Below are 27283 nucleotides of genomic sequence, written 5' to 3' on the forward strand. Positions count from 1 at the left end.
AGCCCTCCAGAATTTAGACACAAATTGGACGCCTCTATCCGAGACGATCTGTGTAGGCAACCCGTGAAGACGAAAAATGTGTACAAAAAATTGTTTAGCCAACTGAGGCGCTGAAGGAAGACCAGGAAGAGGGATGAAATGTGCCATTTTGGAGAATCGATCAACGACCACCCAAATAACAGTGTTGCCATGGGATGGGGGTAAGTCAGTAATAAAATCCATACCAATCAGAGACCAAGGTTGTTCGGGGACAGGTAGAGGATGAAGAAAACCAGCGGGCTTCTGGCGAGGAGTCTTATCCCGGGCACAGATAGTGCAGGCTCGCACAAAGTCCACCACATCAGTCTCTAGAGTCGGCCACCAATAGAAGCGAGAGATGAGTTGCACAGATTTCTTGATGCCCGCATGACCTGCGAGATGGGAGGAGTGACCCCATTTGAGGATCCCAAGGCGTTGGCGTGGAGAAACAAAGGTCTTTCCTGGAGGAGTTTGCCTGATGGAGGCTGGAGAAGTGGAAATCAGGCAGTCAGGAGGAATGATGTGTTGAGGAGAGAGTTCAATTTCAGAGGCATCTGAGGAACGAGAGAGAGCATCGGCCCTAATGTTTTTATCAGCAGGCCGAAAGTGAATTTCAAAATTAAATCGGGCAAAGAACAGAGACCACCTGGCCTGACGAGGATTCAGCCGTTGGGCAGACTGGAGGTAGGAGAGGTTCTTGTGATCGGTGTAAATAATAACTGGAAATCTTGATCCCTCCAGCAGATGCCTCCATTCCTCAAGTGCTAATTTAATGGCTAGAAGCTCTCGATCCCCGATGGAGTAGTTCCTCTCCGCCGGAGAGAAGGTCCTGGAAAAAAAACCACAAGTAACAGCATGCCCGGAAGAGTTTTTTTGTAGAAGGACAGCTCCAGCTCCCACTGAGGAGGCATCAACCTCCAATAGGAAGGGTTTAGATGGGTCAGGTCTGGAGAGCACGGGAGCCGAAGAAAAGGCAGACTTGAGTCGTTTAAAGGCGTCTTCCGCTTGAGGAGGCCAAGACTTGGGATCGGCATTTTTTTTTGTTAAAGCCACAATAGGAGCCACAATGGTAGAAAAATGTGGAATAAATTGCCTGTAATAATTGGCGAACCCCAAAAAACGTTGGATGGCACGGAGTCCGGAGGGGCGTGGCCAATCTAAGACGGCAGAGAGTTTATCTGGGTCCATTTGTAGTCCCTGGCCAGAGACCAAGTATCCTAGAAAAGGAAGAGATTGGCATTCAAACAGACATTTCTCTATTTTGGCATAGAGTTGATTATCACGAAGTCTCTGAAGAACCATACGGACATGCTGGCGGTGTTCTTCAAGATTGGCAGAAAAAATCAGGATATCGTCCAGATATACAACAACACAGGAGTATAGTAGATCACGAAAAATTTCATTAACAAAGTCTTGGAAGACGGCAGGGGCGTTGCATAGACCAAAGGGCATGACCAGATACTCAAAGTGTCCATCTCTGGTGTTAAATGCCGTTTTCCATTCATCCCCCTCTCTGATGCGGATGAGATTATAAGCACCTCTTAAGTCCAGTTTGGTAAAAATATGGGCACCTTGGAGACGATCAAAGAGTTCAGAGATGAGGGGTAGGGGGTAGCGGTTCTTAACCGTGATTTTATTAAGACCGCGGTAGTCAATGCAAGGACGTAGAGAGCCATCTTTTTTGGACACAAAGAAAAATCCGGCTCCGGCAGGAGAGGAGGATTTACGGATAAAGCCCTTTTTTAAATTTTCTTGGACGTATTCAGACATGGCAAGAGTCTCTGGGACGGACAGAGGATAGATTCTGCCCCGGGGTGGAGTAGTGCCCGGGAGGAGGTCAATGGGACAATCATAAGGCCTGTGAGGAGGTAGAGTCTCAGCTTGTTTTTTGCAAAAAACGTCCGCAAAGTCCATATAGGCCTTAGGGAGACCGGTTACATGAGGAAGCACAGGGACACGGCAAGGTTTACTGGGAACCGGTTTTAAGCAGTCCTTGGAACAAGAGGGCCCCCAACTCTTGATCTCCCCAGTGGACCAATCCAGGATTGGGGAATGGAGTTGAAGCCAGGGAAGTCCAAGAAGGATTTCAGAAGTGCAATTGGGGAGGACCAACAGTTCAATCCTCTCGTGATGAGATCCGATGCACATTAGAAGGGGCTCCGTGCGGAAACGTATAGTACAGTCCAATCTTTCATTGTTTACACAATTGATGTAGAGGGGTCTGGCGAGACTGGTCACCGGGATGTTGAACCTGTTGACGAGAGAGGCTAAGATGAAATTTCCTGCAGATCCAGAGTCCAAGAAGGCCACAGCAGAGAAGGAGAAGGCAGAGGCAGACATCCGCACAGGCACAGTAAGACGTGGAGAAGCAGAGTAGACATCAAGGACTGTCTCACCATTGTGCGGAGTCAGCGGACGTCTTTCCAGGCGGGGAGGACGGATAGGACAATCCTTCAGGAAGTGTTCGGTACTAGCACAGTACAGGCAGAGATTCTCCATGCGGCGTCGTGTCCTCTCTTGGGGTGTCAGGCGAGACCGGTCGACCTGCATAGCCTCCACGGCGGGAGGCACAGGAACAGATTGCAGGGGACCAGAGGAGAGAGGAGCCGGGGAGAAGAAACGCCTCGTGCGAACAGAGTCCATATCCTGGCGGAGCTCCTGACGCCGTTCGGAAAAACGCATGTCAATGCGAGTGGCAAGATGGATGAGTTCATGTAGGTTAGCAGGGATTTCTCGTGCGGCCAGAACATCTTTAATGTTGCTGGATAGGCCTTTTTTAAAGGTCGCGCAGAGTGCCTCATTATTCCAGGATAATTCTGAAGCAAGGGTACGGAACTGTACGGCATACTCGCCAACGGAAGAATTACCCTGGACCAGGTTCAACAGGGCAGTCTCAGCAGAAGAGGCTCGGGCAGGTTCCTCAAAGACACTTCGAATTTCCGAGAGGAAGGAGTGTACAGAGGCAGTGACGGGGTCATTGCGGTCCCAGAGCGGTGTGGCCCAAGCCAGGGCTTTTCCAGACAGCAGGCTGACTACGAAAGCCACCTTAGACCTTTCAGTGGGGAACTGGTCCGACATCATCTCCAAGTGTAATGAACATTGGGAAAGAAAGCCACGGCAAAACTTAGAGTCCCCATCAAATTTATCCGGCAAGGATAGTCGTATTCCAGAAGCGGCCACTCGCTGCGGAGGAGGTACAGGAGCTGGCGGAGGAGATGATTGCTGGAGCTGTGGTAGTAACTGTTGTAGCATAACAGTCAGTTGAGACAGCTGTTGGCCTTGTTGCGCAATCTGTTGTGACTGCTGGGCGACCACCGTGGTGAGGTCAGCGACAACTGGCAGAGGAACTTCAGCGGGATCCATGGCCGGATCTACTGTCACGATGCCGGCTGGCAGGTAGTGGATCCTCTGTGCCAGAGAGGGATTGGCGTGGACCGTGCTAGAGGATCGGTTCTAAGTCACTACTGGTTTTCACCAGAGCCCGCCGCAAAGCGGGATGGTCTTGCTGCGGCGGTAGTGACCAGGTCGTATCCCCTAGCAACGGCTCAACCTCTCTGGCTGCTGAAGATAGGCGCGGTACAAGGGAGTAGACAGAAGCAAGGTCGGACGTAGCAGAAGGTCGGGGCAGGCAGCAAGGATCGTAGTCAGGGGCAACGGCAGAAGGTCTGGAATCACAGGCAAGGAACACACAAGGAACGCTTTCACTGGCACTAGGGCAACAAGATCCGGCGAGGGAGTGAAGGGGAAGTGAGGTGATATAGGGAAGTGCACAGGTGTAAACACTAATTGGAACCACTGCACCAATCAGCGGTGCAGTGGCCCTTTAAATCGCAAAGACCCGGCGCGCGCGCGCCCTAGGGAGCGGGGCCGCGCGCGCCGGGACAGAACTGACGGGGAGCGAGTAAGGTACGGGAGCCGGGGTGCGCATCGCGAGCGGGCGCTACCCGCATCGCGAATCGCATCCCGGCCGGAGGTGGTAACGCAGCGCCCCGGGTCCGTGGAACCGACCGGGGCGCTGCAGTGAGGGAAGTGTAGCGAGCGCTCCGGGGAGGAGCGGGGACCCGGAGCGCTCGGCGTAACAGGCATGTTGTGACCCATGTTTAAACAGGCCTTCTCCTGGTTTTATTTTTCAGTAACAAAACAAATACATCCTTTATCTTCATGCACATACAAATACAAAATAAATCCTGGTTGTCCAGCGCTAACTACACAAAATCTCTCCTCTCTGTACAGGTGGCTTACTACCAGCCACCCAACAAAGCAGTCACTTTGCAGTCAAATGTGGGTAATGACCCCTTTCTGAGGCTGCCCGTCTCAGGAATTAATCTCTTATCAAAGGTTCCCCATAGCCTCTTTGTGCAGACTTGGCTACACCTTTTGTAGGCACCTGTACTGACTTTGGGTCCCACTAACTAACCTTCCTTCATCTAATACAAATTCAGGCCAGATAACAATACTTTACAAATTTCTTAGCTAGATAAGATATGTTTTGTGGAGGGGAACGCTACCTGTCAGTCCAGGCACAGGAGCGTAGGAAAGGATCAAAGTGGTCATCCATACCTTACTAATCAAAACAATTTCTTTGTTGTGTACATCTATCCCCCTTTGATGCACCTCCTGATTTTATTTGCCCTGGCAGCAGCTGCCTGCAGTTAAATTTTCTCTCAACTAAAACTCCTCTAAAAGTCTAAATTTCCTTTTCCATGTCAGTCGTCCCAAGTGTTTTTTCATTTAATACATAATCTCAGCCTAGATTTTTCATCCCCCATGTGCATAACCTTATATTTATCAGTGTAGAACCTCATCTGCCACTTCCCAGCCCAAACCTCCAACCTATCCACATCCACTTGTACCAAAGCACTGTCCTCTATTGTGTTAACCTCTTTACAGAGCTTAGTATCATCTGCAAAGATTGATACTTTACTTTATAATCACTCTACAAGGTTGTTAATAAATATATATTACCTACAAGCCCTACAAGTTGTTAATAAATATATTAAAACAGAATAGGACCCACAACTGACCCCTGTCACCCACTCAGAGTATGTACCATTAAAAACCACACTCTGTTTCCTATCACTGAGCCAGTTTCTTACACACATTCTCCCACAGCCCAAGCATTCTCATTTTATGTACAAACCTTTTATGTGGCATGGTATCAAATACTTTAGAAAAATCAAGAAATATGACATTGCCCCGGTACAGACCTGATCTCACATCCTTATAAAAGCTGATCAGGTTAGTTTGACAGGACCGATCTGTGGTGTCCCAGTACAGGATGATGTGGCCCCGAATTGTCCTCCTGCTCTGTCAGGCAGAGTCCCAGCATGTCCCAAGCCACCTCCCCCTTACAGTTAACCATGTTGTACATAGGTTATATATATATATATATATATATATATATATACATATATATATATATATATATATATATATGTAATGTACTGTTGCTTTAATGTTTTGATCACATGATTGTTACCCAGGAAGCTCCAGTGACCAGGTGACCCCCCATGTGACCTATGGGCTCCTTGCACAGCCACCCTATATAACCAGGGGAGGGGCTGCAATCTCTCTGTTTCCTGCTGAGGTCCAGTGCAGTCAAGTTGTTCCAGTGTCTGTGTCCAGAGCATTGGAGGCCTCAAGCCTAAAGCCCTGCAGCCACAAGTCGGTCATCAGTAAGTCAAGTCATTTTATTGTCAATCACCATCTCTGTCAAGTCCATCTGTAGTCACCGTGGCCTGCACTAAAGTCAGTCTAACTACTGCAAGTCCCAGCAAGCTTGCGAGGTCCCCCTGTGTCACTGGTAACCTACCTGGAATATTTGGCTGTACTGCAAAGACTAAATCACCTGTCTTGCTTCAGTAAAGCTGCCGTTAACTTTAATCCTGCGTTGGTGTCTTCATTGCCCCTTCTTAACCCAGGATCAGCAGTATTACCTTCGGGTAGTTAAGGCTAAACCACGCCCTGGCGTCACAACAAGAAGGGTTTAATACCATCTGCCCCTTGGCCATAACATCTGCCCTGCATCTACCCTGCACCTCACACCCCGACTCCACAGATCACTCTTAAACTCATTCTGATATGGAGTCATACATTTATTTTCATTGAGATTCTCCAACATTACATCTCTCAGAAAACTCTTAAACAATTCACATATAATGGAGGTTAAACTAACAGACCTATTGTTACCTGGGTCACTTTTCACCCCTCATTTTCTCACACTGTAAAAAAAACTGTACAGTAGGAGTTAGCAGAAAGAACTTCAATATCACTGATCTATTAGTTACTGCCCTTAGATAAAACTAAGAGCAAGTGCAGTAATGAGACACCACCCCCTCCCTGCATCATGGGAAATGTAAGCAACATTAGTACACAATAACAGTGAAGAAATATGACTTAAAGGGGTACTCCGGTGAAAAACTTTATTTATTTATTTATTTTTTAAATCAACTGGTGTCAGAAAGTTAAACAGATTTGTAAATTACTTCTATTAAAAAATCTTAATCCTTCCTGTACTTATTAGCTGCTGAATACTACAGTGGAAATTCTTTTCCGTTTGAAACACAGAGCTGTCTGCTGACATCATGAGCACAGTGCTCTCTGCTGACATTTCTGTCCATTTTAGGAACTAAAGTAGTAAAAGGAAATCCCCATAGCAAACATATGCTGTTCTGGACAGTTCCTAAAATGGACAGAGATGTCAGCAGAGAGCTCTGTGGTCGAGATGTCAGCAGACAGCTCTGTGTTTCAAAAAGAAAATAATTTCCTCTGTAGTATTCAGCTGCTAATAAGTACAGGAAGGATTAAGATTTTTTACTAGAAGTAATTTACAAATATGTTTAACTTTCTGGCACCAGTTGATTTAAAAAAAGTAAAGTTTTTCACCAGAGTACCCCTTTAAGCTGGCAATCAATCCATGTATAAGCTAAATATAGATATACACAAGGCATACTCAGGAGCCTCTATTATTTAAAAATATCCTATGCTGCACTATATAAGCTGAAAAATACACACACATAGCTAATATAGATATAGACAAGTCCTTATGTATAAAAGTCAGAATGAGTAACTAGGAGCTTTGGAAACACTTTCTTTGTTGAGGACAGGAGTTTTCGTTATTGAGGACAGTAGCCAACCTAACCTGGAGTCCAAATGGCACAGATACATAGCAGGATAGTAGCTCTGTACTGTACCAGAAACAGACTGTGTTCTACCACTGAATTGCCTTGTTTGACTGGCTGGATCTTACAGAAGACTTTATGGTTCTGTACATTGAATACTGAACTGTTACCTGAAGCTGCTGTAACTTGATGACCACTGTATATACCTGTGTGCAACTTTGGCAAATATGCAACAATATGTATGACCTTCCTTATAGTCTTTCATGTATTGATTGTTAAAATGCACCTGCCTACAGGAAAACAGGAGTGTAAGTAAGCACTTGGCTGTATAGGACTAGTCATCAGGAATGGTAAGAGTCAAGGTAAGTCCAGCCCTTCTCCTCTTTATCTAGTGGCTGTCAGTCATATGGAGTAGACAGATGTAAGGGGCCCAGTTGGCAGTTATAAAGAGGACATTGGCTTGACTTACCTGGGCTTTTGCTGTGCTGGGGAACCCTACTGGGCTTTTGAGCTTAATTTGCATAATGACAAATATCAATAATAACAATATCTTAGAACAGGAAAACAGTATGGAAATATTAAAAATCTGGACTTTACAATATCTTGACAGCCGGATCTATGCAGATTACCATATTGTTACCTGGTCTTGTTAATATGTAATGACCTTTGTTTATTATTCTACGTACTTAAATTTTCTTTACTGTCAAATATCTGTTTTAAAAAAAAAAAATTCTTAAAAAAAAAGTTGAAAAAAAAAAGGGTATGCTCTGAATCCTTATGACTAGCCCTATCTAACCATGTGCTTATTCACACCCATGTTTTTTGGCTTACAGGTCCGCTTTAAGTATTGTTTGACTTATGTGGTGACAGTATTACATAGTTACATAGTCCGGTTGAAAAAAAAGAGACACATGTCCATCAAGTTCAACCGAGGAGGGGAGGAGATGGATAAAGGGAAGGGGTGTAGGTGGATAAAGGAGAAGGGCCCTACCAAGAGCTGGACCCTGGAAGTAGGTAAGAAGTGTTTGCAGTTCTATGATATAGCCTATGAGGGAGGCAAAGTTGCCCAGTTGCCCATAGCAACCAATCAGCTTGCTTCTTTTATTTTTCAGAGGCCTTGTTAAGAATGTAAGGGGGCATGCACACTACGTTTTTGCTAAAGTTCCCGTATACAGTTTCAAGTTAAAAACCGTATGGAACTGTATAGAAAACTGTATGCATTGACTTAACATTGTAAACCGTATATCAAACGCATCATCTGGTTTAGTCCATTTTGCATCCTATACGGTTTTGCTTGCTTTTTTTACCCGTACCCAAAACCGTAGTCTACCACGTTTTTTGGTCCGGGTGAAAAACTGTATTAAACCGTATACGTTTTTTTTTTTTTTTTTTTTTTTTTAACATGGGAGTCAATGGGAACCATACAGAACTGTATGTGCGTACGGTTCCATACGGTTTTCACCATACGGTTTTTGACTTTTTCTTGGAATTTTAATCAAACAAGTGAAACTTTATTCAAAATGGGGTGAAAAGTTAAAAACGTATAAGGTTTTTTTCTTAAAAAACGGATGCAACCAGACATCATTTTTCAAGCCGTATACAGTTTTCAACCGTGTATGGGTTAACATTTGTTAGGAATCCATTTTTCATCAAAAACCTGATGAAAACAGGAATTGTATTGCAAAAACGTGGTGTGCATGCACCCTGAGAAGCGAGCTGATTGGTTGCTATGGGCAACTTTGCCTCTCCTCAGGTTTTAATAAATCTCCCCCTATGTCTGTTTGATTTGAAGTAACATTTTTGTATAACAACCACAGAATGACTAAAATCCTTACATAAAACCCTGATGATATAAAGAATCGTTATCACTGTCATGATTTTGATTTTGTGGTTTGGGTTTCCTGCAAATCTGGCAAGTTTAATAAGCTTACTACATTGATGCTGACGTTATAAAAGCTTTATTATGAGAGAGACAAATGAGTTTCACATCATTTTCCACAAAGCTTTATATAGTTAATTTTACTGCATGGAATCATTTTGAAAAATATTCCAAATTAAGACGATAACTGGAAAATACTTCAGAGTGTTTAGCGATTTTCTGTGTGTGATGACATATTTATTTGGGCTGCATTTCCTGATCTAAGAAGGCATCGAGTAATCTAGAATCTATGTTGAAATGGGAACTGACAAAATAATTAGCTAGGAAGAAGCCATGCTGTTCTAAACAAAACTAGTAGAACATGAATCATTATGCAGTTCTAGACTGGGTTCACACAACATAATATTTTCGGTGTGTAATTTATTTTACTAGATTTAAAGTGTATTTTGCAGTCGCAGTTCACTGATTGTGGGTGCATTTTTGCATATATAGTGAAATATATGCTGAAATCAACCCCATATGTGTTTCTTATTTTAAGTGACACTTTGGTCATTTTATAAAATCTTTTTGTTATGTTCAAGACTATTTTTACTTTTCCATTTTGTCAATTTCTTAATAAGGACTGATATGATCTAAAACTGTTCCTCCTTATTATAAACTACAAGCAAGGGAAGCATAAAATAAAGTGTACCTGTCATTTGCAAATGTTAATGTTATTAATGTAGATGATAACATTGTATGTATATTTTTAATATACATTGGCTAAAAAATGTGTATAATTTCAGGTGAAAAAATGCTGTATTTTCCCAGGGCTCTGCGCACTGAGGACAAGCAGGGCTCTGCGCACTGAGGACAAGCAGGGCTCTGCGCACTGAGGACAAGCAGGGCCCTGCGCACTGAGGACAAGCAGGGCCCTGCGCACTGAGGACAAGCAGGGCCCTGCGCACTGAGGACAAGCAGGGCCCTGCGCACTGAGGACAAGCAGGGCCCTGCGCACTGAGGACAAGCAGGGCCCTGCGCACTGAGGACAAGCAGGGCTCTGTACACTGAGGACAAGCAGGGCTCTGTGCACTGAGGACAAGCAGGGCTCTGTGCACTGAGGACAAGCAGGGCTCTGTGCACTTAGGACAAGCAGGGCTCTGTGCACTGAGGACAAGCAGGGCTCTGTGCACTGAGGACAAGCAGGGCTCTGTGCACTGAGGACAAGCAGGGCTCTGTACACTGAGGACAAGCAGGTCTCTGTACACTGAGGACAAGCAGGGCTCTGTACACTGAGGACAAGCAGGGCTCTGTACACTGAGGACAAGCAGGGCTCTGTACACTGAGGACAAGCAGGGCTCTTACACTGAGGACAAGCAGGGCTCTGTGAAGTCAGGACAAGCAGGGCTCTGTACACTGAGGACAAGCAGGGCTCTGTGCACTGAGGACAAGCAGGGCTCTATGACATGCCCCCGGCTAAAATAGCAGGATGATTGACAAGCCAGGAGCCTGCACAGAGCCCTGCTTGTCCTGCCCTCACTTCCTGTATTTTGTCTTCGCACAGAGACACAAAGGCAACAGCTGCAGGGAAAGCATTTTTCACCCAAAAATATACAAATTTACAAATATACATATAATGTTATTCTCTATATTATTTAACCCCTTAATGATCAAGGACGTATATATTTACGTCCTTGGCCGGCTCCCGCGATATAACGCAGGGTCACAAGGTGACCCTGTGTCATATCGGGTCGGTCCCAGCATGTATCTGAAGGCGGGACCCGGGGTTAATAGCGTGCAGCAGCGATAGCGGTGCCGTGCTATTAACCCTTTAGATGCGGCATTCAAAGTTGAACGGCGCGTCTAAAACGAAAGTAAACGCTTCCCAACTGCTCAGTGGGGCTGATCAGGACCACCGCAGTGAAAATGCGGTGTCCCGATCAGCTGGGACGCGAGCGTAGGACCTCTTACCTTCCTCCGGCACGTCCCTTCGGCGATTGATTGCTCCAAGCCTGAGATGCAGGCTTGAACAATCGACTGCCGATAACACTGATCAATGCAAAGCTATGGCTTTGCAGTGAACAGTGTAAAAGATCAGTGTGTGCAGTGTTAGAGGTCCCTATGGGAGCTATAACACTGCAAAAAAAAAGTGCTAAAAAAAAGTTAATAAATGTCATTTAACCCTTTTCCTAATAAAAATTCAAATCATCCCCCTTTTCCCATTAAAAAGCAAACAAACATGTAAATAAAAATAAATATATGTGGTATCGCCACGTGTAGGGGTCAGAAGATGACGATTTTAAACGTATAAATTTTCCTGCATGTAGTTATGATTTTCTCCAGACGTACGACAAAATCAAACCTATATAAGTAGGGTATCATTTTAATCGTATGGACCTACAGAAAAAAGATAAGGTGTCATTTTTACTGAAAAATGCACTGCGTAGAAACGGAAGCCCCCAAATTTACAAAATGGTGTTTTTTCTTCAATTTTGTCACACAATGATTTATTTTTCCATTTTGCCGTAGATTTTTGGGTAAAATGACTGATGTCACTGCAAAGAAGAATTGGTGGCACAAAAAAAAAGCCGTGTGTATTTTTAGATGGAAAATTGAAAGGGTTATGAATTTTAAAAGGTGAGGAGGAAAAAACTAAAGTGCAAACCTGTGGTCCTTAAGGGGTTAAAACGTTTTTGCAAAGGACAGGTACACTTAAAATGTTGTCCTTAGACCTCAATAGTGATCTACAGTTGCTTACTATTTAGACTGTTGTAATATTGTATTGACCCGGTTAACATGTACAAGGCAGTAAGCTAAAGTTTCTCACCACTGTATCTTTGAAGGCTTGCAGAGATTGCTTTATTATCCTTTTGACAAATACTTATCGAATAGTATAACAAATATTTGTATAAATGTAGTTACTCCAACTGTGATGATAAAACAGCAACCCTGAAGATAGAGCAAATTAGCCGTCAGATACATTACACTAAAGCCCTATTAAAACTGCTTTAAACCGTGCCAAGAAAGACAGCTGACATTTCCTAAGCTGTGATTTTATCTTCATCTAATTTAGTAATAATGTTGTCAACTTTACAAAAACAAAAAAAATGCTTTATATTGAGCTACACATTGTTTTATGCTCAACAAACTTCTGTATCATGGAAAACCTGTACAGGAAAATGTGCATACCGTCATATAAATCCTCTACAAAAGATTTTTGTAAAACAAAATAATGTATCTTGTAAGTAAAATAAATAGTTTACTGTCCTGCCCCTCAATCTAGATGACGTTTTGGTTTTGACATGTGCCAAACAAGGTTGTATTCCTGCTGTGAAACATCACACTGAATGGGCTGTCTAGGATTAGGGACACATAGCACTTTTTTTTTTGTTTTTTGTTTTTTTACAAAAACAGTGCCACACCTGTCCAGAGGTTGTTTGTGGTATTACAGCTCAGTCCTATTCACTTCAATAGAGCCAGGTCTCAATACTACATACCAACGGAGAAGAATGGAACGGTTTCTGGAAAAAGCAATATTTCTATGATCCTGTACAACCTATTAAAGATGCCATTTTTAAGAAAAAATGGTTTTCATTTTATATTGTCTCTTATGATGTTATTATCTCTGTTGTGAACTTCAGAGTTACCTCACATAAAGCTGTTTCCATAAAGAAAGTAGTGATAAACACCAGGTCATGGCATATAAAACTGTGTATACCATGGTTCATAAGGCCATTAGACATAAAAGATCCACTGATGTGTTAAGCAGGGTGAAATTCTTCATATGTATAGTACATGATGAAAGGACATTGGGGGAGATTTATCAAAACCTGTGCAGAGGAAGAGTGGTGCAGTTGCCCATAGCAACCAATCAGATTGCTTCTTTCATTTTCCACAGGCCTCTTTAGAGGCCTGTGGAAAATGAAAGAAGCAATCTGATTGGTTGCTATGGGCAACTGCACCACTCTTCCTCTGCACAGGTTTTGATAAATCTCCCCCATTGATACTCCATTCTAGGGAGCACAGCACTAAACACTATTTAAACTGAGAATGAAGACTTTTTACAGCGTGTATACTTTCATGTTTAATACATCAGTCTGATACTGTAAGCTGTGCATGCAAAGAATGTAGCATGATAAAGAAGGAGAAATGCTGAAAACGTATACCCACAATTTATACAGAACCCTGGCAAGACTGGGTACACATTACCCCTATCATGCCATTCCTTAAAGGGGTAGTCCAGTGGTGAAAAACTTATCCCCTATCCTAAGGAGGGGATAAGTTTGAGATCGCGCGGGGGGGGGGTATCCGACCGCTGGGGCCCCCTGCGATCTCTCTGTACGGGGGCCAGGCTCTCCGGCCAGATAGTGGGTGTCGACCCCCGCACGAAGCGGCGGCCGACACGCCCCCTCAATACAACTCTATGGCAGAGTCGGAGATTGCCGAAGGCAGCGCTTCGGCTCTGCCATAGAGTTGTATTGAGGGGGCGTGTCGGCCGCCGCTTCATACGGAGGTCGACACGCCCCCTTCCCACGGGCTGTTGGGGCTCCGTACAGGAGATCGCAGGGGGCCCCAGCGGTCGGACCCCCCGCGATCTGCAACTTATCCCCTATCCTTAGGATAGGGGATAAGTTGTTCAACACTGGGTCACCACTGGACTACTCCTTTAAATGAAACCAACAGAACAGAACTGTCAGTGGGGTTAAGGGGAGGCCCAGTGTGTTCCCTGAATCTATCTTTTGTCCTGTATGTTCACACTACATCTCCATTTTAGAGCCATGTATTTAGCTCTAAACATAGGATCTGACAGGTAATCCTAGGACTAATGTGTTGGTTTTTTTTTTATTAGATAAAATGGGAAATGGATTCTGCAGTATAGCATAGAGCAGAATACATCTTAGCTTCCACTTAACATATACCTTTACACAGAGCTGTATTACATTCATGTTAAAAAGGTGGAGGTCCTATTAATATCAGAATATCAATAGAGTAGGAGGGAAGTTGGAGTATCAGATCTGAAATATCTAGTAGTTTTGAACATTTAATGTCTCCCTGATGCCAATTCAGGTATGTCAGTTTGGTTGTACCACCTGTACTGGGTGGATCGTGCAGTTTATTTTTATCGTTCTGAATTCTTGTGCATTATGTATGACTGTCGGCTCAAGCCTTTCCCATTTTCCTGTGCGGCTGGAGACAACAGCGGATGACGTGTGCTGCCCATCATTGTGTCCAGCAGTGCTTGCATTCAGTTCGTCGCTATCTGCAGACTGTGCTGAGATCACGTGACAGCGGGGGGACACATTTAACGCCGGCACGGCAGAATGTAGAGATAGGCAACAAACGGCATCAGGGGGCTGGCTTGTCAGTGAAGAGGAGCAAAGCCAAGCACCCAGTGATCAGCTGTTTTCTTGAGCCATACAATAAGATGGGAAAGGCTTGAAACATAAGCTATGCATAGTACAAAAGCATACAGAACCTCCGAGGGCATAACAATACAAGAAATGCATAATCCACCCAATACACGTAATACAACCAAATGAACTCCATACCTACCTTGGCTTCAGGGGCACATAGGTTAAAAGTTCAAAAATTCTGGATAAGTCAGTAGGTGGACAAACCAAATTCATGAACTTCCCAAAATCTATAAATAATAGCCCTAGTGCAGAATGTATTTCTACATTAAAAAAAAATATATATATCATTCAGGCTGGGTTTCCACTTGGTTTTTTCTGTATTTTTTTTACTGCCACTCTAGTATTTGAGCCAAAGTCAGAAGTGTATTCAAGAAGAATGGGAAGTATAAAGGAAGGACTTACACTTCTCCTTCCTGCTGGATCCATTTCTGGCTTGGGCTCAAAAACTGCAGTGGCAGATATCCAAAAAACACCAGAAAAAAACCTGTGTGGAAACCTAGCCTAAAAGGGGCTGTTCACTTGTTCTTGTTCTATAAAATGTATGGCGAAACAAAAAAAAAATATATATTAAAATATTATTTGTGTGTGTAAGGTGGGGGGATAGAGGAGACTTATATATGAAAGACATACTGCTTAGTTTAGCTAAAGCAAAAGTCCATAAAAACTTCACTATGATAGCAAAGAGAACAATGCCTTATGTTACTTTAAAGGGGTATTTTGAAGATTTATTTTCTATTCATCTGTTGATGGTACAGGTAAATAGAAATATAAACTATACTTAGAACCCTTGCTCCCCCAGCAGCGCCTGCTATCTTAGTGTTATATGTTATATAATTTAAAATGATTACCTACATATTCCATGTGTGTGAGGTCAGGACTAGGGTTTAGTTTAGGTACCATTTAACACCTTATCAAAACAGGGTGTACATGTATGCCCTGGTCATAGTCTGGGTGTATGAAGTTCTGTGTGAATGAGCGCTCTTCATTTAATGCTAATGCCGGACATCGGCTTTCACATCCCTCCACTAATAAAAGTGTAAAATGTTAACAAAAATAAGCATAAACCTATTTGGTAGTGCCGCATGTGGAAGTGTACAAACTATTAAAATATAACATTAATGAAACTGCATGGTGAATGGCGTAAACCAAAAAAAGTGCAGAACTGCTGATTTTTGGTCACTTCATATACCAGAATTTTTTTTAAATAAAAATTTAACAAAAAGTCCCATGAAAACAAAAATGGTATCTATAAAAGCTACAGACCATGGAGCATTAACCCCTTAAGGACCGGGGGTTTTTCCGTTTTTGCATTTTCGTTTTTTGCTCCTTGCCTTTAAAAAATCATAACTCTTTCAATTTTGCACCTAAAAATCCATATGATGGCTTATTTTTTGCACCACCAATTCTACTTTGTAATGACGTCAGTCATTGTGCCCAAAAATCTACGGTGAAACGGGAAAAAAAATCATTGTGAGACAAAATTAAAAAAAAACGCCATTTTGTAACTTTTGGGGGCCTCCGTTTCTACGTAGTACATTTTTCGGTAAAAATGACACCTTACCTTTATTCTGTAGGTCCATATGATTAAAATGATACCCTACTTATACAGGTTTGAATTTGTCGCACTTCTGGAAAAAATCATAACTTCATGCAGAAAAATTTATACGTTTAAAATTGTCATCTTCTGACCCCTATAACTTTTTTATTTTTCCGTGTATGGGGCGGTATGAGGGCTCATTTTTTGCGCCGTGATCTGAAGTTTTTAACGGTATCATTTTTGCATTGATAGGACTTATTGATCGCTTTTTATTCATTTTTTCATGATATAAAAAGTGACCAAAAATGCACTATTTTGGACCTTGGAATTTTTTTGCGCGCACGCCATTGACCGAGCGGTTTAATTAACGATATATTTTTATAATTCGGACATTTCCGCACGCGGCAATACCATTTATGTTTATTTTTATTTTTATTTACACTGTGTTTTTTCTTTTATGGGAAAAGGGGGGTGATTCAAACTTTTAATAGGGAAGGGGTTAAATGATGTTTATTCACTTTTTTTTTGCACTTTTTTTTTGCAGTGTTATAGGTCCCATAGGGACCTATAACACTGCACACACTGATCTTTTACATTGATCACTGGTTTCTCATAAGAAACCAGTGATCGATGATTCTGCCGCATGACTGCTCATGCCTGGATCTCAGGCACTGAGCAGTTATTCGGCGATCGGACAGCGAGGAGGCAGGTAGGGGCCCTCCCGCTGTCCTGTCAGCTGTTCGGGATGCCGCGATTTCACCGCGGCTATCCCGAACAGCCCACTGAGCTAGCCGGCATGCTTTCGGTTTCACTTTAGACGCGGCGTTCAACTTTGAACGCCGCGTCTAAAGGGTTAATAGCGCGCGGCACAGCGATCAATGCTGCGCGCTATTAGCCACGGGTCCCGGCCGTTGTTAGAGGCCGGGCCCGAACCGCTATGACGCGGGGCCACGCCGTGGCCCCGCGTTATAGATCGGGAGTGGACACATGACGTTCCAGTACGTCATGTGTCCTTAAGGGGTTAAAATATGCTCTCATAGAGCCCCATATACGGAAAAAAGTGTTATAGAAGAGGACAATTTTAAGCATTATTACCAGTATACAAACAGGAATATAATCACCATACATATTACCACCATACTATTACTGACCAAATCCTCAATACTCAGACCAATATTACCAATAATAACTGTATACATGGAACAAATTATACCACCACACTAAGACTGCATAATACCACTATACTGAGAAAAATCACTATATACAGACTATCAATAGCAATAATACCAGAATATAAACAATACCAGGCCCAAATAACACCGGATCATCAGGAACACACTTTACATCACACAGTGACCCCATACACCATTCTGTTACTGAACAAAACCCTGTATACAGACCAGTATCTCACCGTACAGTGACCATATAGTAGGAGATACCAGCTGTACATAGAATCTGTACACAGAAAAGGAGTAGAAGTTAGCACAGGATAAATCCATTGTGCTCATAGTCATCCAGATCCAGATACCACACAAGTCCGAAACCACAGCACCAAAAATGGAAAAAATCTGGATATGTGCAAAAGAGCTGTAGTTTATTGGTTCCCCATAAAAAAACATTTGGGGAACCAATAAACTACAGGGCTTTTACACATATCAGGAGTTCAATTTTATGGTGCTGTGGTTTTGGACTTTGTTGTAGGACCTGTATACCATATAACTGATTGTATACAGAACCATATAGAGGTATATACCACCTGTATACAGGATCTGTATAACAGACTTCTTCCAGGCAAAACTCATCTCTTCGGCATCTGCAGGACTCCACATTTTTCCAGGGCACTCCCCTCCTCTACACAATCTTCCCATCTTTAGGCTCCCAAACCAATATAATGCCCCCTTGTGTTCCCCACACAGTAAAAGGTGGGTAGGTAGTTTGGTAGCCTGGTACGTAGGCAGGTAACTAGCCAGGTTGTTAGGAAGCCTGGCATGTGAGCATGTATCTAGCTAGGTAGTTAGGTAGCCAGGTATGTAGGTGGATAGTTAGGTAGCCAGATAACTAGCTAGGAAGTTAGGGAGCCAGGTATATAGGTAGGTAGTTAGGTAGCCAGGTATGTAGGTAGGTAGCCAGGTATGTGGGTAGGTAGCTAGCTAAGTAGTGAGATAGCCAGGTATGTAGGTAGGTAGTTAGGGAGCCAGGTAGTTAGACAGTAAAGTAGTCAGGAATGAAGGTAGGTGGCAAGCTAGGTAGTTAGGTAACCAGGTAGATAGCTAGGTAGTTAGATAGTTGGGTAGCTAGCTAGGTATGTTGGCAGGTATATACCTAGGCAATCAGTTGGCTAGATATGTTGTTAGATAGCCAGGTATTTAGGTAGCTAGGTAGTTATATAGCCAGGTATGTAGTTAGGTAGCCAGGCATGTAGGTAGGTAGCTAGGTAATTAGGTGTCCAGGTACATAGATAGGCAGTTAGGTAGCCAGGTATGTAGGTAGTTAGGTAGCCAGGTATATAGGTAGTTAGGCAGCCAGGTATATAGGTAGTTAGGCAGCCAGGTAGTTAGGTAAGTAGGTAACCAGCAAAATAGGTAGTTAGGTAGCTAGGTAGTTAGTTAGCCAGGTATGTAGATAGGTAGATAGCTAGGTAGTTAGTCAGGTAGCTATTTATGTAGTTAGGTAGCCAGGAATGTAGGTAGGCATTTAGGGAGATCCCTCCCCTTTGTGCCAGGTTTAAAAAAAAGTAAAAAACCAAACCAGTATATGTACTTTGTATTTTATTGTTATACCTTTCTTTTCTAACTACCTCTATAGTTGTTTTTTTTCCCCAATTCTCCTACTGGTGTAATTTCCTGGGCTTTGTTTTGGTTTTAGGAGTATTTTTCTGTATTACACTTTTTTGTTTTCTTTTTTCGCTGCCTACCCAGAATCCTTCTTTAGACGTCGCCATTCAAACAGTGAGGGCTCTGTTTACTACCTATGATCAGTTGCTATGATTTTTGTACTGTCATATGTCTACAGTTTCTTATCATTCTTGTGTATACCTTTGGTGTGTTGTTATATAATGGAAAAATCTCAGTAAAATGTGTTTAAAAAAAAATAAAAAATAAACAGAAGCTTACCTTCTATCCAACGCAGCGATCAGCACAACAGCCAGTCCGCAACCTTCCAGCTCCACAGTGCAGGTGCCAATGAGTGCCATCATTGTGCCTGCACTGTGTCAGTGTCAGTGTAAGCCACAAGCCTGCACCTTACACTGACAGGCAGCTTTCACCTGTATGCGTGTGTGCACATACTGTACAGGTAAGAGCGGCGCTCGCTCACCTGGGGATCCGGGACAAATGTTTTTGATCTACATTAGCAAGCAAGCCTGGGCCAGACCCGGGGCTACAGCTCCCATAGCCCGACCGCCCCCCCAAGCAACGCCACTGTATACACTGTATATAAGATATAAGACAAGCAAGTCTATAGATTACCCCCAAACATGGAACTACTTTAAGGGGATCTCTATTTCATAAAGTGATAGAAATATTGGTAGGATATGCCATCACTTTTTGACCAATGAGCTCAGACTGACAGAACCCTAACCAATTCTAAAGGGGCTGCAGTGCTAGTTTAGGTCTTTTTGAGGGGTTTTTTTATCGAATAACTGCATTGTGGCGCTATAAAAATACTTCTGTGCAGCTGGTTTTACTCATTGATCGTTTTTAAGCAGATTTTTAAGTAATTGTACTTCAACTTAGCTACTGGAATAAGGCAGTGAGCCATTTTTGTACATATTAAGGCTAATAAATGTCAACTACAAGCAGAAACAAATAATACACATATTATATTGCAGTGTAAAATAGATATTTCCAGAGGCAAAAGTATCATATGTAAAATTTACTCTGGTAGATACAGCTGACTATTATATATGATTGCCACAAATAGATGACAAAATAAATAAATGAAGGTTTATGGGCTTTATAGACTCAGTGAGGGAGATTTATCAAAACCTGTGCAGAGGAAGAGTGGTGCAGTTGCCCATAGCAACCAATCAGATTGCTTCTTTCATTTTCCACAGGCCTCTAAAGAGGCCTGTGGAAAATGAAAGAAGCAATCTGATTGGTTGCTATGGGCAACTGCACCACTCTTTCTCTGCACAGGTTTTGATAAATCTCCCCCAGTAAGAAGAATTGCATATTGAAGAAAATTAGATGAAAGGTAAAGCACTGAATACAGTGCGGCAAGAAGTTATACAAGATATACACATTTTCCTGGAGTCTATGAGAAATGGAAAAATACAATTCCTCAAATTCTAAAAACCCCCACTTTCTATCTTTCCATTATAGCGGACCGTCTTCTAGAAAAGTTGTTGTATGGGACTTTCTGAAGAGATGTCAGATAAAGGTTTGTAGTACTTTTTTTTCGTAGATATTGCAGTAATTGGTCTTAATTAGGTTATCTGTATGATTAAGCTATTTTTAAAATGTCATTTATTTATGCATCTATTTATTCATTGGGTCACATAGTAACACTAAAACCTCTGTCCAAAGTTCTGTAAACATAATTAATCAGGGTTTAACTACTATGTATTTTTTTTGGCCCCTATTAACACTAAACTTCTCAAAGTCTGTAAAAAGAAAAATTCCCATTTTGAAATGATAATAGTAGGTTCATATATCAGAGAAACATTGGGGGAGATTTATCCAAACCTGTGCAGAGGAAGAGTGGTGCAGTTGCCCATAGCAACCAATCAGATTGCTTCTTTCATTTTCCACAGGCCTCTAAAGAGGCCTGTGGAAAATGAAAGAAGCAATCTGATTGGTTGCTATGAGCAACTGCACCACTCTTCCTCTGCACAGGTTTGGATAAATCTCCCCCATTGAATCCAAACTAACAACATATCTAAAAACATCCGGAACACGTTTTTTTTAAGTTATTTTTGGTTAGGTGATAATGACCCTTACTTTCTACAATGAGACCTATATAACATTCAGCATTGAGCCATACCCTAATGGACACCACAAAACACATTTAAAGCTTAAATCTTTTCTTCAAGCGTTGCTTAAAAAATATTTGGATCCTTTATATCCTTGTACTCACCAAAAAGGATTTATTATGACGGATCTGTACACATTTGCTGATATTAGGAATTGTTTTACGTGTTATACAAATTCAATATAGATGCACATAAATATAAAGCGCTTACGTGCTACAATACTTTATACTAATGCACATTGTACTGCTAAATTCACAACTGCACCTTGCATATATTTAACATCGATTGTGGTTATTAAGGTGGTTTCACGCTTAGCTTTTTGTAGAAAAAAGACCACAAGACCACCAGATTTTGTCTGGAGGTTCATAGTTCTGCACTACAAACAATTATTGCTTTTGTTTATAGCCGTTTCCTCACTTTTAGCGAGTTTGTTGGGTCCATAATGGGGTATTTTTTCTTCCCAAAACCCAGCAAGCTCTAGGTATGGCATTTTTTCAGGAGTTTCCAATAGGCTTCTATATACCACTTGATAAGTGCTTGAGAAAAGTACTTGTATGTAAAAAAAATTGCCCGAATCGGAGTATTCGCATGTACGGCATCCTGCGTATATTTGATGCTGCAGATTTGATGCTGTGTTCAATATGCAGCTGCAAATCTGCATATATAGGATATGATTAGAGATGAGCGAACTTACAGTAAATTCGATTCGTCACGAACTTCTCGGCTCGGCGGTTGCTGACTTTTCCTGCATAAATTAGTTCAGCTTTCCGGTGCTCCGGTGGGCTGGAAAAGGTGGATACAGTCCTAGGAAAGAGTCTCCTAGGACTGTATCCACCTTTTCCAGCCCATGGGAGCACCTGAAATCTGAACTAATTTATGCAGGATAAAGTCATCAACTGCCGAGCCGAGAAGTTCGTGACGAATTGAATTTACTGTAAGTTCGCTCATCTCTAGATATGATATATAGGATACTGTATGTGTAAATACACACAAAATATGTAATTTATGGCTAATTCTACCAGCCAAAACTAAAAAACATACATGTGTAGGAAGTCCTCTAAATTTGCCTGTGGGAGTGCAGGCACCTTACCCACATGTTAGAAGAATTCATGGACTCTGATGCTGCAAACAGTATTGGAACTTTTCGAAATAAAACAATCTTTTTTTAAATCACCATTTTAATGGCTAGTGGACTACTCAACAAGAGGACAAATTGCAGCAACTTACGAAGTCTAAACAACTAAATAAAAAAAATTAACAGTGTTGGTTCTAACAAAGTCTTCATTTAATATTTATTAAAACTAAAAATAATAATTCCATGATCCGGCATGCCCAAAAAAATATGTAACTTGCTTGTTAAGTGACTGGCACCTCATTCTGACCCGACTTCACAATAATTAAATATTTGTACTAAGAGTACATAAAGAATAAATAAATAGACATTAAAATTAATATTTAAGTATAGCATGAGTCAAAAACTATTTCCAATGGGGGACATTTATAAAACCTTGCTTTAGTCCTCATGTTTTCAGTTTGTTTTTTTCGACTGCCTTTTTGCTTACGTGCGACAAATGTATTATTATGTCGCACGGCCTTAATAAATTTGTCGCGCGTAAGCAAAATCTTGAAACCTGCCACAGGTAAGCAAAAGTAGGTGAGGTATTTTAGTAAGCCAGGATTTCCCTGGAGTAAATGTAAGCAAACTTTTACTTTACTGCGACTTTTTTTGCGACATTCGCATTTTATAAATCTCTAACTACCGTAAGCTGATTTGTGTAAGTTGCTTACAAAAGTTGAAATCAAGATTTTTGCTTTTCTCGCTCTGAAGAACGATTGTCGCATGAAAAATGTGTAGTCGCAACTGCGACTTTTTAAAGACAAAAAGAAGAAAAAAATAACGGGTAAACACTTTTATAAATGTCCCCCCAATATTACCAGAAAATGTTTCAAAAAGTTCAACTAAGTCAACTTCTATATGATCCTACATACTCTATGTAAATTAAAGTGGACAAAGTTAAATGACTCTATTGGCTCTGAATTTATTATGAACTTCATGCACAGCGTGTCGTTATTAAAGGGGTATTCAGGGAAAAAAACTTTATATATATATATATATATATATATATATATATATATATATATATATAATCTCAACTGGCTCTAGAAAGTTAAACAGATTTGTAAATTACTTCTATTAAAAAATCTTAATCCTTTCAGTACTTATGACCTTCTGAAGTTAAGGTTGTCCTTTTCTGTCTAAGTACTGAAAGGATTAAGATTTGTTATTAGAAGTAATTTACAAATCTGTTTAACTTTCTGGAGCCAGTTGATATATCAAAAAAAGTTTTTTCCTGGAATACCCCTTTAAGAGAAGGTTTCACTATGCATTATACAGACATGCTTGGAAATGAATGTAAAATGTCAATTCTTAACTGTTTTTGTACGGGTTTCCTTCTTTTTCTCCCCGCGTACATGCATTCTCCAGGCGGAATCATAGTGGTCTAACCTGAAACAAGATAAAAAAAAAAAAGCAACAGGTGCATAAAGACAGTGAAGCAGTGGGAGGGTAACTGGATATCTCCCTGAGTAGTGTTATGATTAAGATATAAGCCCCGACAGTGACACAGCTACAGGGTGAGCCATCAGAGTGATGCTCTTTGACAGGACATTTACTGTGTCACTGCATCCCACCAGAGGATCCCAAAATGCACACTTCAAAGAGACGGCTGACAACAATCAAAGCACGCCAATGAAAACACCCACAGCCTGGTATAGCGTATACTCCCAATATACTACTTTTCAGGAATTTTTTTTTTTTTTTTTTTTATAAAATAATTTTTTTTTTAATAAATTGTGATTTGCTATAGATAGATAGAGGGATAGATGATAAATAGAGATAGACAGACTATTATCTTTTCATGTATACTATTATCAGACAATAACATAATAGCCGGCATTCATCATTGTAGGTGTAAGTGAAGCATTTTTTTTACACCTTTTTTGTGTGCTGGTAATGTGTAGGAGCATTACCAGCAGACAATAATAATAATAATAATAATAATAATAATAATAATAATGTGTAGGAGCATTACCAGCACATAATAATAATAATAATAATGTGTAGGAGCATTACCAGCACACAATAATAATAATAATAATAATAATAATGTGTTGGAGTATTACCAGCACACAATAATAATAATAATAATAATAATAATAATAATAATAATGTGTTGGAGTATTACCAGCACACAATAATAATAATAAATAATAATAAAAATAATAATAATAATAATAATGTGTTGGAGTATTACCAGCACACAATAATAATAATAAATAATAATAATAATAATAATGTGTAGGAGCACTACCAGCACACAATAATAATAATAATAATAAATAATAATAATAATAATGTGTAGGAACAATAAATGTATTAAATGGTCGCATTTGTGCAGGTCACATTTTCTAAAATTTCTCTCTTGACATACACCAAAAAGCTAAGCTAAGTCTGGGCTGGTGTAGTTTTAGAGACTTTTCAGTGGCTTTGTGCCTTTTTTGCGCCTTTTCATAAAAAGGCGCAGTTGATGGAACCCTTCTATATCACGTGTATTGCCCAAAATCAGTGGATTGCAACTCAAAATCAGCAGAAATGTGTAAACCAAAACCTTGCTTGCGCTTTTTTGCGCCTTTTCTAGACACGAAAAACAGTCTAAAGACAATGATAAATGTCGGCCAATGTACGCATTGCTCATAAACTTATTATTGCGTCACCAATTTCCATTTTGTATTTAAAATATCATAGAATATTATTTTAGGTAAAGAGAGAGATCACAACTTATCCAAAGCAGCTACAGTTCCCACCACTGTACAAACTATATATTTAAAGAGTAAAGAAAAACTCCACCAAGTCATAACATAGACCAGTGTTTCCCAACCAGGGTGCCTCCAGCTGTTGCAAAACTACAACTCCCAACATGCCCGGACAGCCAAAGGCTGTCCGGGCATGCTGGGAGTTGTAGTTTTGCAACAGCTGGAGGCACCACTGAAATATACCATACCACAATGTATAATAAAAAGAATATAGATATAGTTGCATAGCAGGTGAACTGGTAAATGTATGGAGCTTACATGCAGCTCCACCTGCTCCTGTCTTCACTGGAAGGGTTAAGTTACTGAGGTGTGAAATGACATAACTCGCAGAGACTATAGGAAAGTCGCGTATTAAATATGTCACCGACCAGCATGGTAAAGTCGCACAGAAGCCCAAATACAGGAGACATTTAGGAAGAGAGTGAAATGCACTGCATGCCAGCCACTGCACGTGCAGAGGGCACAGAACTCACTCACCCCTGTCAATGACTCTTGTCCAATCCTATGAAGTGAGGAGATACATCCAGGGCTGACAGATTGGCTGTGATGCCAGGTCCAGGACTGCACGCTGCTCTCACCACCTCTGGGCACCTTGTGACTGCAGGGCAGTGACACCGGGTATAAGCTGTGTCATTGGCATATGATGCCACTGTGGTGCAGGATCACTGGTGACAGTGTCCCCCCTTCTGTTCTTGCGACTTTCTCTCACTTCCTTACGATTCAGGTGGCGAGTATGAAAGTGAATGACAAGAACAGGCTCCACATGCGGAGAGAACAAGTCCTTCCAGCAGGATTGTGTGCGCCATCTAGCGCCCATTTTTGTGTATGACAGTCGTTAGGTTTAAATGACCAGAAAATGTTTTAATAACATTCTATGATTGTTTATCTATTTATCCGTCTAGCTCATATCTGTCTGTTTATTAATTCATTACTTATTTATTTATTTATTTATTTAGTTTTATGTATTTGGTGAAATATTAATCTACAGATTTTAACCCCTTAAAGGGGTACTCCCATGGAAATTTTTTTTTTTTTTTTAATCAACTGGTGCCAGTAAATTACTTCTGTTAAAAAAAATCTTAATCCTTCCTGTACTTATCAGCTGTTGTATGCCCCACAGGAAGTTATTTTATTTTTGAATTTCCTTTCTGTCTGAATACAGTGCTCTCTGCTGACCCCTCTGTCCATTTTAGGAACTGTCCAGAGCAGGATAGGTTTGTTATGGGGATTTGCTCCTACTCTGGACAGTTCCTAAAAGGGACAGAGGTGTCAGTCAGCAGAGAGCACTGTGGTCAGACAAAAGAAATTCAAAAAGAAAATAACTTCCTGTGGATCATACAAGTAATTTACAAATCTGTTTAACATTCTGGCACCAGTTGATTTAAAAAAAATGTTTTCCTTTAAAGGGGATATCTAGGAAAAAGTTTTTTTTAAATATATATATATATATATATATATATATATATATATATATATATATATATATATCTCAACTGACTCCAGAAAGTTAAACAGATTTGTAAATTACTTCTATTAAAAAAAATCTTAATCCTTTCAGTACTTATGAGCTGCTAAAGTTGAGTTGTTCTTTTCTATCTAAGTGCTCTCTGATGACACCTGTCTCGGGAACTGTCCAGAGTAGAAGCAAATCCCCATAGCAAACTTCTTCTACTCTGTGCAGTTCCCAAGACAAGCAGAGATGTCAGCAGAGAGCACTGTTGCCAGACAGAAAACAACAACTTCAGCAGCTGATACTTATTGGAAGGATTAAGATTATTTAATAAAAGTAATTTACCAATCTGTTTAACTTTCTGGAGCCAGTTGATATCTGAAAAAAAGTTTTTTCTTGGAATACCCCTTTAACGACGCAGGACATATATTTACGTCCTGTGCTGGCTCCCGATATGTGAAGCGCGCTCGGGGGCTTAGCACGCTTCATACCCGGAAGGTCCCAGTTGCTATCAGCAACCATGACCCGTGGCCAATACCGGAAATTGCTGATCAAGCTGATGTCCAGTATTAACCCTTTAGAAGCCTGCGTAGAATGTAAATTTTGTGGTAAAATGATTGATGTCATTATAAATTACAATTGGTGGCACAAAAATAAGCCCTCATATGGGTCTGTAGGTGCTAAATTTAAAGCGTTATGATTTTTAGAAGGTGATGAGGAAAAAACGGAAAAACCCTGCGACCTTAAGGTGTTAATAACATTCTATGATTGTTTATCTGTTTATCTTTCTAGCTCGTATCTATCTGTTTATTAATTCATCACTTATTTATCTATCATCTATCTGGTGAAATATTAAGCTACAAATTATTTAATATTCATCTGTCCATTATTCATATATCTCCCATCTCCCTGTCTGTTTATGTCTCTAGGTATCTCCTCCCAATCTGTCTATCTATCTATAGCTATTAATATATTTATTCATAAAATTATTGTCAGCATAATATTTATCTACTATTTATCATTTATCTATTTCACATCTG

At 41.0% G+C, this 27283-nt stretch overlaps 1 protein-coding gene across 10 annotated transcripts in view; it reads right to left on the reverse strand.

The window, feature by feature from the left end:
* The window catches only part of AHRR (aryl hydrocarbon receptor repressor), a 383059-nt gene that overhangs the window by 283665 nt on the left and 72111 nt on the right, over positions 1-27283 (reverse strand). For 5 of the 10 annotated variants that reach the window (XM_056520832.1, XM_056520829.1, XM_056520833.1 and 2 more), the window contains one exon: positions 23354-23426. In XM_056520832.1, coding sequence (XP_056376807.1) covers positions 23354-23415 — 62 coding nt within the window. In that variant the 5' untranslated portion in view covers positions 23416-23426. Of the gene's footprint in view, positions 1-5830; positions 5899-11824; positions 11947-12827; positions 12892-23353; positions 23427-25270; positions 25503-27283 lie in introns of those variants that run through there. The other 5 variants (XM_056520831.1, XM_056520837.1, XM_056520838.1 and 2 more) reach the window with 5 other exon arrangements.

This window comes from Hyla sarda, chromosome 5 (genome assembly GCF_029499605.1).
Source record: "Hyla sarda isolate aHylSar1 chromosome 5, aHylSar1.hap1, whole genome shotgun sequence".
In the NCBI taxonomy this organism is placed as follows: Eukaryota; Metazoa; Chordata; class Amphibia; order Anura; family Hylidae; genus Hyla; species Hyla sarda.